Raw genomic sequence first — 16,110 nt, 5'->3', positions numbered from 1 at the left:
GCTATCTGAATGATATGAACACACATATGAATGGAGAGAACAAGGAATATGAGTGAGCAAAAGAGTTCAGAGAAGAGATAAAGGCTAAAAGGAGTGGTATTTCGATGTTAGGGTGGAAAAACTGAAGGAAGTGAGTGACAAATATGATTAATGAAAGATGGATGCTAGATGGGAGAATACATGAAAAGTAAACAATAGTGAGCAAATATCCAGTGAAGGATGAGAAATACCAGACAGGTGACTATGAGGAGAAAAGACAAAAAAGAAAAATATAAAAATGATTTAAATAATAAAAATAAAAAATAAATAAAGAGGACCCAAGAGGCTTGAATCATAATCTGGTCTGTCATGTTCCAAAGACACACACCAGTCCCCCTCCATCCAGCCTCAAACTCTCAAGAGCCCCTTAATGAAGATAGTATGTGTGTGTGTATGTTCATGTTAATGTGGGTGAATGACGCTAATAAGAGTTAAGGTAAGTGGGTGTCAATGCGAATTGACCCTAAGCCGGATAGTTGAGAGGAAACGATCAATTACAGCTCAATATCACAGAGCACAGACAATGCATACAGCCTCGTTCTTTAATCTGACTGCACCTGGCAAGACCACTGGCATACAAGTGCACAAAGAACTGTATGCATTTCACCATTTAACCCAACAGAAACATATTTTTGTCTTTTAAATAAAACTAAAATCTGAATATTTAGCAGCCTCCAATGAGACCTAATAATTTACAAATAAGATACAGAATTAGTGTATCAATTGAAAATATTATTATGAATCAGTGACAGATCATACACTAATGAAGACTTTAGACCTGTTCACATAAAGAAACGCATCTATTGAGTAGTATTAGACGAGCTGTGCTCTTACCGTTCAGCAGAGGGTTGTCTTTCTCACTCACCACCTCAGAGCGCCTCACTAAGAGAAGACAGGGTGAGTGTTTGTGTGTGAGGTAGGGGGTGACCAGGAGAGGCGTTCCTCCTGGTCACTGTATGAGCATGAGTCCACGGCCTAGGTCTTGATATGAAGTGATAGCATCATGTCTTCAATAAAACTATACTATTATTGATTTATTATGACTTTATTATTTTATTATTGATCACCGCCCCCCACCCCCCCCACCCCACCCCACCCCACACAGCAGAAGAAAACACACAAATACACACACACACACACACTCACATTATATGGCATGAGTTGCAAGAGTAGGGGATGAAGTAAAATGGATGGAGATAAAGTGACAAGCATGATTTATTTCTGCGGAGAGAATGTGCAGGACTGAGCGGCGGTCACAATTTGCACCGCTATGTGCTATGTACCATTATACCGCTATGTTTTTACATGAAATACTTTCAAACAAAGCTTAAAGACATTCAATGCACGTTTTTGACCTTAATATAACAGCTTTTTGATGGCAAACTGACTTGCTAACTGGCTAAATTAATAATGTAATAATAGGGACTTAGGCCTTCAGCAGCCGTACCCTACCTGATTTATGGAGAACCAGCCTTGCAACTTTGTACTCCCCCGACCCTGAGAATCACAAATTGCTTTACTGTGCAACAGCCTACTATTTGGGCTTGTAAATAAATCCACATGTACAGTGTCCAGGGTGAAGGGTGCAAGCCGTAAGGAGTATTTACAACAGTTATGCAAAATACATAGTCTGCAACTGTATAGGGGGATCCCAGTAGCAAAAAAAAAGAAAAAAAAAATACGAAACTGCATTGGATGCCTTTAAGGTCATTTAATAATTAAATACCATTTACAAATACATACACACATAAATACACACACAGAGCAAACAAACTAATGTGTATTTACTATTACAAGGCTACCACAAGGACGTGAGGTCAAGCCTCCCACTGTCTTTGTTGCTGGTAAAGGTCAAAGGTTGCACGTGCAGGGCGGGGCTTTGGTCGGGGCCGTGGCAAAGGCACTTGGTTGCCTGGCAACAGAGGAGATTCGCGTAGCAACTCTCCTGGGCTGTAGAACGCAAGCAGGTCAGGAGCCTCTGATGGTGTTTGTGGAAGCTACCAAACATAGCAAACACAGTCATTTCAAGAAAACATCCCCTGCTTATATAGTTCCATCTTCTTTTCAATAGGTGTAGTTTACCAACCTTGTTGCCATATCTACGAACAGGTGGAGCCAGAGGTGGCCTGTGACGGAGAGCATGGCTTACAAGTTGCTCGTGCGACAGACTAACACTGACCAAGCCGTGGTATAGCTGCTGGGTATGGGGGAAATTCAACCCTGAAGAGCAAAACACACACACACACACACACACACACACACACACACACACACACACACACACACACACACACACACACACACACACACACATACAAAAATACATAAACAAAGCACACTAATGTGATGCTTAAATACAGTGCCCTCCAGAATTATTGGCACCCTGGTAAAGTTGACTAAAAACAGTTATTAAAAAATCAAAAATTATTGTAATTTCACAATGAAAACAATGAGGAAAAATCTTGAAGGAAAGCTGAGAAACAAAAATACCTCATAAAGAAATAAATATTTTTTAACAAAAACACATTGAGTTTGTGTTCAGTAAACCTGTTTAGTTTTGATCTGGACATATGTTTTAGTTTATTGACCTGGGGCCGTATTTACGAAGCATTTTATCTTATCTTACTAAATTTTTTTATCTTAAAACGTATTCACAAAGCCGCTCAGACCTACAGTACTAAGACAACTCAAGCAAACAAAGGCTTGATTGAAATTACCACCTTGATTGGCTGATGATTATAAGCGTGAATGATGCCAAGAAACTCCCCTATGACGATGAGTGACAGGTGACAGGTCTTTAATGGTGAGAATGCGTGCGCTACACAAGTACAGTGAAGAACGGAAGATGATGAAAAAAATAGCCGAAAAAGAATAAGGGAAAGCAAATAGCCTAGTAGCCTAATAAAATACATAGGGATTGATGTAGTATTTTAAAACATTTTTTAAATGAATCTGTATGAAGACACATACATTTGCAAAGAGGAGAAATAATTAATTTGATTTACAATGAAATGTTACATTTAGTTTACATGTTGACAATAATTGGTTTTGGTTGTTGTTGATGACGTTATTGCATTTCAAACACCACGACGTGAAATGACACAAAAACCGGCATAGGATTGTTTGTGAATAGGTCTTAAGTTAGTGAAGAGTATTCTTAACTTCTTCTAAGCAGTCCCAGACTTAGGTGCTACTTTTAGGGCTAAATTGCTTTGTGAATTACTCTTAGTCAAAAAGTTACAAGTGACACACCCATTATTTTTAGGAGTTTCTCCTAAATTCACCAGTTAGGAGCTACAACCCCAAAACAGAAAAAGTTGGGACGTTGTGTAAAATGTGAATAAAAACAGATTGTAATAATCTGCAAATCTCTTAAACTCATATTTAGTTGCAAAAAGGACAGACAACATATGAAATGTTGAAAATGACAAATCTGACTATTTTGTGAAAAATTTAGTTGTATCTTCTAGATTCATTCGATATAAAGTGAAATATGTCAAGCCATTTTTTGTTGTAATCTTGATTATTACGGCTTACAGCTCATGAAAACCAAAAATGAGTATCTCAAAATATTAGAATAAGATGATAATAATGCAGAAATGTCGACCTTTTGAAAAGAAATGAACTAATCTGACTAATTTGACTAATTTAAAATAGTTCATTTATACACTCAATACTTGTTTTGGCTGCTTTTGCACAAATTACTGCATCAATGTGGCATGGTATGGAGGCAATCAGCCTGTGGCACTGCTGAAGTGTTATGGAAGCCCAGGTTGCTTTGATAGGGACCTGTCATCTGTATGTTGGGTCTCCCGGTCATCTGTATTGTTGGGTCTTGTGTTTCTAAATTTTCTCTTGATAATAAACCATAGGTTCAGGTCAGATGAGTTGAATGGCCAATTAAGCACAGTGGTACCATGGTAAGCAAACCAGTTACTAGCAGTTTTGGCACTGTGGGCAGATGTCAAGTCCTGCAGGAAAAGGAAATCAGGATCTCCATAAAGCTTGTCAGCAGATGGAAGCATGAAGTGCACTAAAATCTCCTGGTAGAAGGCTGCATTAACTCTGATAAAACACAGTGGACCAACACCAGCAAATTACATTGCACCCCAAATCATCACTGACTGTGAAAACATCAAACTGGACTTCAAGGAACTTGGATTCGGTGCCTCTCCACCCTGATATTCAAATGAAATGCAAATTCTGTTTTTATGTGAAAAGAGGAGTTTGGTAGCCTAGAAATCTAGACGCACCCTAGCGGCAGCAAATTACATTTGCTTCCAGGGCTAGTCTACCAACTCTCCGTTGGCTTGTGAGCTCGAAAAATGAAACTTCTATCAGGCCAATCAAATTGTGTAGTAGTGCTGGGCGGTATACCAGTTCACACCGTATACCGGTGTATATTTTCGTTATGATATGAATTTTTAATATACCGCCATACCGGTGTATTTGATTACACAACGTTTGGAACGCTGTGCCGCGCGACAGTGTTTCAGACGGGACTTTTTTCACACGCATGTGAGAGTGAGGGTAAACACAAAACACCATAAGTTTTTCCCCTGAAGTATGGCCCTTAAGGCTTAATTTTTCCTCAGGTAAGGGGTTTATTTAAGGGTATTGCACAGAATACCTTAAATTGTTTCTTTAGTTAAGGAAAAACGTTAAGGGATACTGCATCGAAAGGGATTTACTGTCACGAAAATTCTATTGAGATTGTTCAACAGCTGTAACTAGCTGGCTAGTAGGTGATGTAGTTAGCAACCCACCGAACACAGTGAAGTTTAATGTTCTTATCATTCATCTCACCTTAAGAATATTCGCTGAAATTATCTAGGTAGCAAGTAAAGCATGTTATAGACATGGACTGAGCAATACTAGCTGGCTAGTTAGAAATTATCCTGACTGTCATCAGTGCACCAAAACAAACTTTTTTTTGTTAATGTTTTGCCTAGCGAACCGAACCGAAGCTCATGGCAGGCTAACAAGACATCCACATCCACATGAAGTTAACGTTAGCCAACCACTAACGTCATGTAAACCACACAATAACAATAAGGCATGTTTCTGATAGGCCTATTTGACAGAGTAAGCATATTAGCAGAGAGGTTTTATTATTATTAATTGTAGAATTTCCAAAAAAGTATAATTATTGCAAGTTGCACTACTTTTTGTATTGGTTTTATACAAGATGTTTGTGAAATCTGCACAGTAAAAATTCTGTATTTTGACTGCAATTGTCTTTGCATTCTGATTAGATTCTTCATTAGAATCATGAGTGGCTCTTTGTAAACAGCATCATTTTCTGGGGCCATGCAAAACTGCATTACCCCTTGTGTGGAGTTATTCTACATCATGACAGTACAATAGACCATCCTTAGTCAATGTACTGCAGCAATTCCTCTCTCAACCTGTAGAAAATGCTGTGAACATCTGATTATGCATGAAAAAAAATACCGTCATATACCGTGAAACCGTAAGAATTTTGAAAATACCGTGATATACATTTTTGGTCATACCGCCCAGCACTATCGTGTAGAGTCGTTAGGCGGGCTTAACATAATGATTGATGGCAGAGTTGCAACAGTTTGGCTTGAATTCCCTGCTACTTGAAAACAAAGAAGATGGATGTTGCTGTTGGCCAACAGTGTGACACGAGTTAAGCTTGTTTTAAGATGGCAAAAGTTTGAACTAGCCAACTAGCTCCACTGTTGGGAAAACGCATGGGACTCAGCGCTGTCCAATTGCGTGCAGAGGAAATTTGAAAGACAACCGATTATCCCGCCCCTCGGACTGAGCACTGCGAACGGTGAGTGCCCAGACCCTACATTTTAATGTGGGTCTGGCTCGTCAGGCTAGGAGTTTGGACCACTGAGCAACGGTCCAGGGCCAGGTTTCCCGAAAGCATCGTAAGCCTAAAATGGTCGAAAAGTCCTTCTTACGAACGTCTTAAGATTTGCTGACTGTTTCCTGAAACCACCGTAGCTTAAGAGCGTCATGAAAAGACTCGTAGATCTACGAGTGATCCAGAGTTCTCGTTATTGGCTAAGAGCTTCTTAACAGGTACTTCTCACTGAGGTCACCAGCAGGACATAGAGTGGAATTCACCCTTCGCTAAGCCACACCCGAAAACCGCCACAGGCCAATCGTGGCTTAGCAACCAATCACTAGGCACGGGAGGTCTGACAAGCTTTTCGAGTTTTGCCATGTTAACCTGTGGAGACTGAAGGCCTGTGGGTCATGAAGGGCACTTATTTGGATGTGTGGTGCCCTAACCCACGTAAAGACACAGTGAAATAACATGTTACACTATAGAAACACATATTGTTCTAACTATAAAAAATGGCATATTGCATGATATTTCCATAACCGCGAGATACACGCTTCACGATAACGGCAAGAAGTTGTTAACAGACGTTCACCAAGATGTATAGCCCATCAGCAATCTATTTAAAATAACACCTATTTGAAGTACCATTCATGATATGTTGTCAAATATTGAAGTTGTGGGAAGTACATCGCTTAAATTGTATGTTTCTTTTGTCCCCCATGCCTGTTCCATTCATTCTGGCCAGGAGAGTCGAATGAAACAAAACGCACATTCGACTTCTGCTTAAATAACTCATGAACGGTTTTGTTCAGAGATGAAATTCCAACTGTATTTGACAGAGGACAGATGTAGGTTGCTAGTGACAAAATATTAGCTTTCAGTGTGGTACGATGTCTTTGTAAATTACATTTCATTGAAAAGTCCCGGTTCTCCCCCTATGTAATAGACGTGCAGGGTGCTAAAGCTTGTCAGGCATAGCAACAGTAACTAAGGAGGGCGGGACTTAGCGAAGGGTGAATTACAACTAAGAATAATTATCCAACTTACGTTACCATTCTTTATTGTATTTACTTGTAATGACTCAGATTTTAACGTGCAAAATAGCATAAATTTAATGGTCATAATAATGTGATTAAAAGGACACAAATGCAATTAAGTTATGAAACAAGACGTTGCCAAAATAGTTTGCCATTATCTTTGTGTAGGCCATTTTTTATTAGGCCTCTGAGCCTGAGGTAAAAGCAGAGAAAGGAACATGTGGTTTAGTCTGTGCTGCGTCAAACTCTAAGCCTACATATTACATATTTCCTCACTTTCTTACTCGATTTCTTTCTTATCTTCAAACGTGTTATTAAGTGACACTGCAAAACAATATTGCACAATCAACAATCTAATCTTAAATAAATACAATTATTTATGTCTGGTATATAGCCTACTTGGGATGCTTACATGCAGATGTCAAAGTTTTTCTATTTTCGTATTGATGTGAATTAATGTGTAGATCCGAAGTTTAAACGGTAGGCCTAGCTGTGACGTGCAGTCACCTGACATTACCATCAAATTACAGGATATTTCAGAACTATTAACGTGGACAACTCCCCTTAACAACGTCTTAAGAGCAGTGAACGCGCACTCACACTACGAGCATGTTCGGGAAACAGTCGGAAAAACCAAATGAACGATCTTAAGATGAATCGTAGAAAACCCTCGTAAGTGCGTGTATCCATCGTTATCGGGAAACCGGGCTCAGTTCTGTCTCTTCTTAGCCCAGGTAAGACACTCTAACCTGGTCTCTGATTCAACAGTGGCTTGACACTAGGAATATGCCACCTGTAGCCCATTTCCTGGACACGGTGCATGGTGGCTCTTGATGCAGACTCCAGTCCACTCCTTGTGAAGTCCCCCCAAGTTTTTGAATCGACTTTGCTTGACTTTGAATTCTCTTAAGGCTGCGGTCATCCTTGTTGCTTGCACACCTTTTCCTAACACACTTTTCCCTTCCAGTCAACTTTCCATGAATATGCTTTCATACAGCACTCCGTGAACACCCTGCCCACCTTCTGTGGCTTACCAATGAGTGCCTTCTGGACAACAATCAAGTCTGCAGACTTTCCCATGATGTGGTTGTGTTTACTGAACCAGACTAATAGCCCTTAAGGGATAAGCAATATAGAAAAGATTCACTGAACAAAAATGCTGATGTGGTACATGAAAATTTAGCTAAAAATGTGGAGAATGCAATGCAATCAAGCATTTTGGACGATATATTTGCACAAGCTGGCAGAATAGGCAACATGCCGATGTGCGTTTTATTTGGAGACTGTTTTGCGAGACAGAGACTGAGTTTGCTGCTGATATTCTGGGGATAGGCTACAACATAGCCAATGTAGGACTTTAGCCTTTTAATATAGCCTATTTGCTGCATTGGATCAGTCTTTCTAGAACAGGCAAGAGCTTTCTAGCCTCACGTCAGCAGCGCTGCATCACCCATATACATTAAAACAGTGGTCCCCAAACTACTAGCCTGGCCCTTACCGCCTGTGACTACGAATTCTCTTCGTCATACAGTCTGGAACAAAGTAATAATAATCTGTCTCCGTAATGGGCGGATGCTTATTTTGAGGTTTAAAATCATTGGAGTTCCCTTAACCAATCAGCAACGTTTGGTAATGACGTGTGCTGTGCGCCGGAGTTCAGGCTTTTACGCTTACCACTTCCGCTTCAGGCTCTTCTGCTCAGTAGTAAACAGACCGCTGGCTAGTATGCAGGCTACCTGACCGCTAGGGCAGTCTCTTCGTAGTGGATATATCTCTAACTTGCGCCAGCCACAGACCGAGAGTTGTATACCAAAAGCGTCACGTCGCCGAGATTATATCAGCTCTTGTCACACGCCAGTTTTCCCTGTTATCTTTTCTCGCCGCTTATCAGACGATTGTTGTTCTACGCAGCCCGGTGACTTCGTCGGAGCTTACTTTGTTCTCCACGGGCTGTTCAGACTACACTCTCGGATAAGTTGGATTGTACTGACGACCTACGTGTTATTTAACCTGGAGCTTGCCTCGGCATAAAACAACGCAGCCTACCTTGAGCCACGCTCGGTGACTGGCTAACGTTACTGTCCACAAGCACGGTAGCCTCGCCTGGAGCCCAGCTCGGCCACAGGCTAGCCTCTGTCAAACACAAACACGGAGCGGTTTACCTTGAGCCCAGTTCAGTAACCGCTAGTCCCAGTCAAGCACAATCACAGCAGCCTTATCTTGAGCTCCGCTCGGTAACAGGCTAGCTCACGTCAAGACACACCGCCTCGCCTTGAGCCCCGCTCGGTAGGGTAGCTAACATTCCATTCCTTAAGTAGGCCTAGGCCTATGCCACATTGATTTTGTTAAGGTAATTTGAGAGTAGGGGGGAGAATAACGAGCAGCAAACGTTTATTTGAAAACATGATAAGTAGTGATGCATGTAGTAGCCTACACTTGTGCGTTTAGGTTTAGCTATCACCATCTGATAAATCAAACTTTTCCCAAAGCCAGTTGGAAGGAGAGTTATAAGACGTCCTTGCCATTTATAAAATTGACAAGACAAGCCTCTTGTTCCTGCTTTAATTGCGTAATGCCCTCGAGAGTTGAGACAACTTCGTGGATAGCTTCTAGCGTCTCTTCCTCCGTCGCCATTGTTGCTATGCTGTTGAACTACAAGCTTCGCTGGACTACAAGCAACTCGGCAGGCAAGTTCCGCGTCATCACTCAACTGTTCGCTGATTGGCGCGGTCGTACGCGAACCGCATACTGTCGGTTGGGCCAGACTACGTGCGAGGCTGAAATCAAATTTTGGCCGGAAGTACGTAGGATGGTAACACCAGGCTACCAAACTACGGCCCGCCAACTCATTTTGGGTGGCCCCCCAAAACATGTCCGTGGTATATAGCATCTGGCCCACATGGGAGTACGACATTGTCAAACTATAACCTCCGTAATTTCCCCCATTCATTAAATGACGAGTCCTAACAGTACACATGTAATACTCTTTTTGTCCACTGGTGGTTGTTTTGCCGCTGTTTTGTGTTTGCCATAGAAAACGGAATGAAATGTAGGCCTACCTGCAAACAATGTAAGAGGCCTATGCTGACAGCATCAGTGCTCAAAGTATTCTAAAAGTTTATCAATTAATTGTTAATAACTAACTAACTTCTATTTAAGTCATATTTCTGGGACTTTCTGGGATAATTATTTCTATTTTTTATTCACTCGTTCAAATGTTCATACAAATTCACAAAGTTCTCATCAGGTGAGTGAAAGTGGTCATTTCAGATGTTTTTGCCAGCACTTCATAAACTCTCATAGTTTGAGAACTTCAAATTATATGTAGGATATTGCTTGTTCACAACTTGAGCTGTGTATGCAAAGACACAGAGTTCACAGTTCACACATTTTGAATAAAATACACTTTTGGGACTCCCTGCTAATACTTTTGGGAATGCTGTTTTTTTTTGTTAGTATTATTTCATTTTTTTTTTCATTTCTAGATTTTACACTGATGTGGCATGATTGCAATATAAACACAGCTAACAATTTAACAATTAAATTGCAGTAGCCTATGATTAATGTAATGGAATATTCAACTAAGGTAGACTGCTGTTGTTCACAGCACTAAGCTATGTATGGTTACTAATATACTCCGAGTCTCTGGCCCTCTCTTAGAGCTAGGCATAGTGAGCTGGCCCTCGGAAGAAAAAGTTTGGGGACCACTGCATTAAAACAACCAGCGGATGGTGGGCGGGTGCGGTTTTGAAAATTGGTCAAAAAAATTTGGTGCTGATGGATGGCGGATGGATGATAAGTTTTGCTATGCAGTTATGGTTGATATATATAAAAATATTTTATTTGACCTAATGACCTAGAAAACATAATGAATTGCATCCATATATCCTTGGACGATGCGCGACTATTTTCCATTTTCCTATAGCCTAAAACCGTGAGAATGAAAGCTAATTACTTTCACATTCTTTTTAAAGTGACAGGCACTCAATTAAACCTATACAGCACCACTGTAATAACATTAAAGACAACTGTAATAGTTTTAAAAATGAATATGAAGTATTCAAATTACTCAATATTTTTAGTTTATGAAGATCATAAAATACTATAAGTTATTAACAAAATATATCAAGTTTATGAATTCCAAAATATGAAATAGAAACATATAACAAGCCATAATGTGTGTGTGGAGGGTCGAGAGTCCAGAGACTAGGTTCACCACTGATGTGAATGATCACACAGTATTCAGTATTACTGATGGCGTCAAGGTGGTGGGGGGAATGTATATGGAGAGCAATAAAAAGGGGACCTTGAAATTGTGACGTTAAAGGTGCCGCGATGAACAATTTGGTTGCACAGGCATGAAATACCTGTTTTTAGTCAACTTTACTAAGGGTGCCAATAATTCTGGAGGGCACTGTGCTGAGCGAAGGTTGGCAAATACTATCAGCGTGAGCTTGTATGCATGACTGTGTGTGTGCGTATGATGCACTGGGCCTTTACCCTCTGCTGCTTTAGCGTTGATTTGGTTCTTGGTGTGTGAGGACGTCTGCAGTTTCTCCTCCACGGCCTTCTGTGGATCAAACTCCTCCAGTGTGACCTTCTCCAGTGCCGCCTTCAGGGCCAGTGTGGAGTTCAGCTGGGCACCCTCTGGGAGCTGTTCATCGCCCATCTCTACCAAAGGAGGAACTACACGTCTGTCTAGACCAGGTCTTTTTTCCCTCTTCTTCCCTGCAGGGAGAATGGCTACATTTACCTGCATACCAAATTCTTGTTTCAATCACAACAATGATAAAATTCCGACTGTGTATGAGTCATGTAAACACCTTATATCCGTTGCCGTATCTCGATTAAGATCATATTACGACAACTAATACCCAAATAAAAAGCATGTAAACACATTACTCGTAAAATAACCCTTTCAGAATATTAAATTACGTCTGTGCATGTACATGCAAGGAATTGTGGTAGCTTGGTTTGTTGCACTGACAATTTGCCAACATAGTGAAAAATATGGCTAGTTTGCACTTCACAAGATGAGCTCAGTTTATGTATTCAAACCTGAAAGATTGAACGTCATGGAATTCATCAATGCATTGGAATATTCGTTAAAATGGTGATTGTGTGCAACAAGCTCAAAGAAGCAGGTTTTGTGTGCACTGCTGATAGATCAGAAATTATTGGCAAAAAGCAAGTTGATAAAAAGCAAAACAATAGTGTCTCTAATCCGGCCAATTTCACCTAGTTCGTGGTCATGAATAAAATTCAGCTATTGCACGGTCGCTGGTTTATTTAGAGTATGCCGATTGCCATATACCTATTGCCAATATTGCCATAATCAGAATATAGACCTTAATCTGAATATGGTGCGCATGTAAATGATTGACAGCTTCAAAAGCTGACAGTGACTGACTAAGACAGGTCCAGACAAAAACGACGATGTATTTTTTCTTACTGTTTTCACACTTTTAACAACACCGGTAAAAAAAAAAACTTCCACAGAAAGAGGTAAAACCGAAAGCACTGCAGTGTATATGCCAGGCCAGTCGATGGTGCCATGGCGGTACAGAGGCTTCATTCTAATTCACAAAGAAGAGATAATAACATTCCAAAAGTAGTTGCGCGAAATATGTATACTATGTAAAATTCAGTGTTCAATTCAACTAATAAAGTTAATTTTCACAGTTTGTGACTGCTATGTGGAAATGATTTTACGCTTTGCATTATGTCTGGTATAGAGTAAGTTACACTGGGGAAATGAACATGCGTTAGTCATAGGTTGCAGTAAGCAAACGTTTAATGTAGCCTACCCAGTGTTTCTAACTTAGCCATGTGCATGTGCATAAATCATGATGGGGAAAAGAAAAACATTTCAATATGACAAACGGTTTGGTTTGTTCTGACATGCAGTGCATGCATGATGGCTGGGTTTAGGGGTGGGGCTTATTTCATACCTCTCTTCTCTCTGGCACTGTACCACCATCCTTTAAAACTGCTATTGTCAGACCAATGCTGAAAAAAACTGGATTGGATTCTGACAACTTTAACAACTACAGGCCTATTTCCAACTTGCCTTTTCTCTCCAAAGTTCTTGAGAAGATAGTGACAATTCAACTCCAGGATCACCTGAAGGACAATGACCTCTTCGAGCCATTCCAGTCTGGATTTCGTCCTATGCACAGTACTGAAACGGCCATGATTAAGATTACTAATGACCTCCTCTGTGCAGCTGATGATGTACTTATTTCCATTCTGATTCTCCTTGATCTCAGTGCAGCCTTTGACACCATCTCCCACCATCTTCTCCTGGAACGTTTAGCCAATATCGGAGTGTGGGGCAGTGTTCACCAGTGGTTCACCTCCTATCTCTCTGGAAGGACACAGTATGTACAAATGCTGAGTTGCAAGTCTGAGAGCAGTGCTGTGACAAGAGGGGTATACCCCAATGGTCTGTGTTGGGCCCTCTGTTGTTTGTTATCTACCTCCTCCCACTTGGCACTATCCTCAGGCAACATGGTGTTCAATTTCACTGCTATGCTGATGACACCCAGCTCTACTTATCTACAAAACCCACTGCCACTCTTCCGCCAGCTGCAATTACTGCCTGCCTCCATGACATAAACTTGTGGATGACACAAAACTACTTGAAGCTTAATAGCAGTAAGACTAAGCTGCTAGTGGTTGGCTCCAAATCAGCTCTTGCTAAGATGGAACCTTTCACCCTTTGTGTAGATGGCAGCACCATCCCTTGCTCCAACCAAGTCAAGAGCCTTGGTGTCATGCTGGACAATACACTTTCATTTAGTGGACACATAAACAGTACAGTATGTATTGAAATGCCTTTTTCCATCTACTGAACATTGCATGGCTTCGCCCAGCGCTCACCCAGCAGAGTGCAGAAGTCCTTGTAAATGTGTGTGACATCCCTTGACTACTGTAATTCCATCTTGTCTGGAATCCTTAATAAGCTACTCCATCGGCTCCAACTGATTCAGAATTCTGCAGCAAGGATTATTATAGGCTCCAAATCCACTAGTTATGTAACACCATTGCTGATGCAACTGCACTGGCTTCCAGTTGCCTACAGAATACATTTGCAAGTCCTACTCCTGGCATACAAGGCCCTACACAATTATACCCCCACCTACCTCCCTGACCTCCTAGAAGTCTACACCCCTGCCCGCTCACTGAGATCCTCCTCAGCAGGCATGTCCCTAGTGTGAACTTCAGCACCCTGGGAGAGAGGGCTTTTAGCTACATCGCCCCCAAGCTGTGGAATTCACTGCCAGACTACATCAGACACTGTGACTCAATTACTGACTTTAAAAACAGACTTAAAACATATCTCTTCAAGATGGCTTAAGGACTGACTGACTTTTACTTTTATTTTTTTTTTAGATGACTATAATTTTTACAACCTTTTTGTTTTTGTTTATTTGTGAAGTGACCTTGGGTGACATGAAAGGCACTCTAAATAAAATAAAATGTATTATTATTATTATTAATATTATTATAATTATTATTATTATGTCGTCACCGGAAATGCCGGTGTTACTCTGCACACGGCAAGGGCAAGCCGGCAGTTTAAAAAAAAAAAAAAAAACACTCTGGAATCCTGTTTAAAAATAAACTCTGGTCGTGTGAACAGATGGCAAAATCAATAAAAATAAAAACTTTACCGGTTTCAAAAAACCCAGCCTCGTGTGGACAGGCCCAGACATGTTATGTTCAATGCGTGACAGGATTTGTCTGCAGTGGTTCTCAAACTTTTTCTGTCATTCCCTACTTTTGAGGTGCGGAATTTTCAAGCCCCATTTGACCCCATCAACTCGGCAAAATGGTAACGTTCAATTTTATTTTTATTTTTTTTTTATTTTTGGTTCCAAGTTGCATTTCCCGAAAGCATAAGTCGAGCGACGAGTACTACGAATGAACAGGTATGATAAGGGATCAGATTCCAAAAATAATTCTGTGGAACTGGAATCCATGCATTTCCACAGAATTATTTTTGGAATCTGATCCCTTATCATACCTGTACATTTGTACTCGTTGCTTGACTTATCGTGACTAAATTCAAGATGGCGGCGAACGGTAAACTGCCTGAAGGTACTGTCTGTATAAATCGTCTTGTAACTAAACTACCAGTGCTTTTTCAAAGTTCTCAATGTCTCGTTTTAAATGTCAGGGCCCTCGGAAGTCTACCAATAAAGTGTGGAGCTACTTTGAGCCTCGTAAATGGTGTAAAACAGTGATTTGTTTGCATGGCTAGCCCGATGCCCGAGGCACACCCCCATTGAAAACCTGTTGGTAGCATCGGCTAACTAGAGCCAGATTTCAGAGTGCATGGGACAAGCCGAGATGAGCTATGAGACAAAAGTTCACACTCGGTATCATGTTTCAACACACTTTAGGTCAATATCACACCGAATTTCTCCTTTAAACAGTGTAGTGATGGGAAGGGCTGCCTGGAATGACATCAGGAGAAAAAGTGACAGAGAGAAGAAAGGGGGGAGGGGGGCTGTGTGTGACTGCAGGGTGGTGAGGTCAAGTGTGTGTTGAAGAGTTTCATTAGCACAGTACAGTATATGAGGACAGTGAAGAGTGCCAGATGTCCCTTCACCTTTTCTCTCACTGCCAGCAGGTTTCAGAGCTGCAGGACGAGGGAAGCTTGGCTCTTGGATCACAGCACCATCAGGGGTCTCCGCTACAGAACATCCTCTGTGTACACTTACAGCCTTTGCCTTGGGGCCAATGTCAAAGTGCACCTAAAGTTCATAGATACATAGCAGCAACAGCTCAATGACAAAAGTACAGTCAGCAACCATCCAACAGTACAATATATAATATGGAAAAGACAACAGATAATTCACTTAGTGGATCTCAGTTCAATTAAAGTTGTGTACAACTGAACTCAAATACACATCAAGATAGATATGTCATGCAAGCACACATGCCTGTCACTTAAAAGTGCCCTTTCACTCTGATGAAAGTTTACTGCACAACTGCAGTACCATAGTAGCTGTTTCAAAACGAGCATCTGTTTTCACAGAATTGTAGCATGCATCTCACCTGTCTGGCTTGCTGTTTAGAACCCCTAATCCTGCGCAAGATCCCGGAGTCTGCAGGAGGACGTTCCGGGGTGGAAGTGATGGAGAGGTCGAGCTCCGGGCATTTCCTGAGCGGAATAGCGTGGCCCGTGGCCGTAGGCCC

At 41.1% G+C, this 16,110-nt stretch overlaps 1 protein-coding gene across 1 annotated transcript in view; it reads right to left on the bottom strand.

Annotated features, from left to right (window-relative positions):
- Positions 1 to 1,735: 1,735 nt before the first annotated feature.
- Positions 1,736 to 16,110, bottom strand: part of ppp1r35 (protein phosphatase 1, regulatory subunit 35) — a 15,073-nt gene continuing 698 nt past the window's right edge. Inside the window, exons 2-6 of the mRNA XM_076289825.1 lie at positions 15,970 to 16,110; positions 15,521 to 15,665; positions 11,404 to 11,631; positions 2,126 to 2,259; positions 1,736 to 2,036 (exon numbers count right to left, since the gene is read on the bottom strand). The exon at positions 15,970 to 16,110 is cut by the window's right edge and continues 87 nt beyond it. Of these exons, the coding sequence (XP_076145940.1) occupies positions 1,857 to 2,036; positions 2,126 to 2,259; positions 11,404 to 11,631; positions 15,521 to 15,665; positions 15,970 to 16,110 (828 nt within the window). The 3' untranslated portion in view covers positions 1,736 to 1,856. The remainder of the gene's footprint in view (positions 2,037 to 2,125; positions 2,260 to 11,403; positions 11,632 to 15,520; positions 15,666 to 15,969) is intronic.

The sequence above is a fragment of the Alosa pseudoharengus genome, unplaced genomic scaffold (genome assembly GCF_046254945.1).
Source record: "Alosa pseudoharengus isolate Yale_2024_CS ecotype anadromous, Long Island Sound unplaced genomic scaffold, YU_APseudo_1.1 YU_APseudo_1.1_scf_17, whole genome shotgun sequence".
NCBI lineage: Eukaryota > Metazoa > Chordata > Actinopteri > Clupeiformes > Clupeidae > Alosa > Alosa pseudoharengus.
This window is presented reverse-complemented; position numbering and strand designations above follow the sequence as displayed.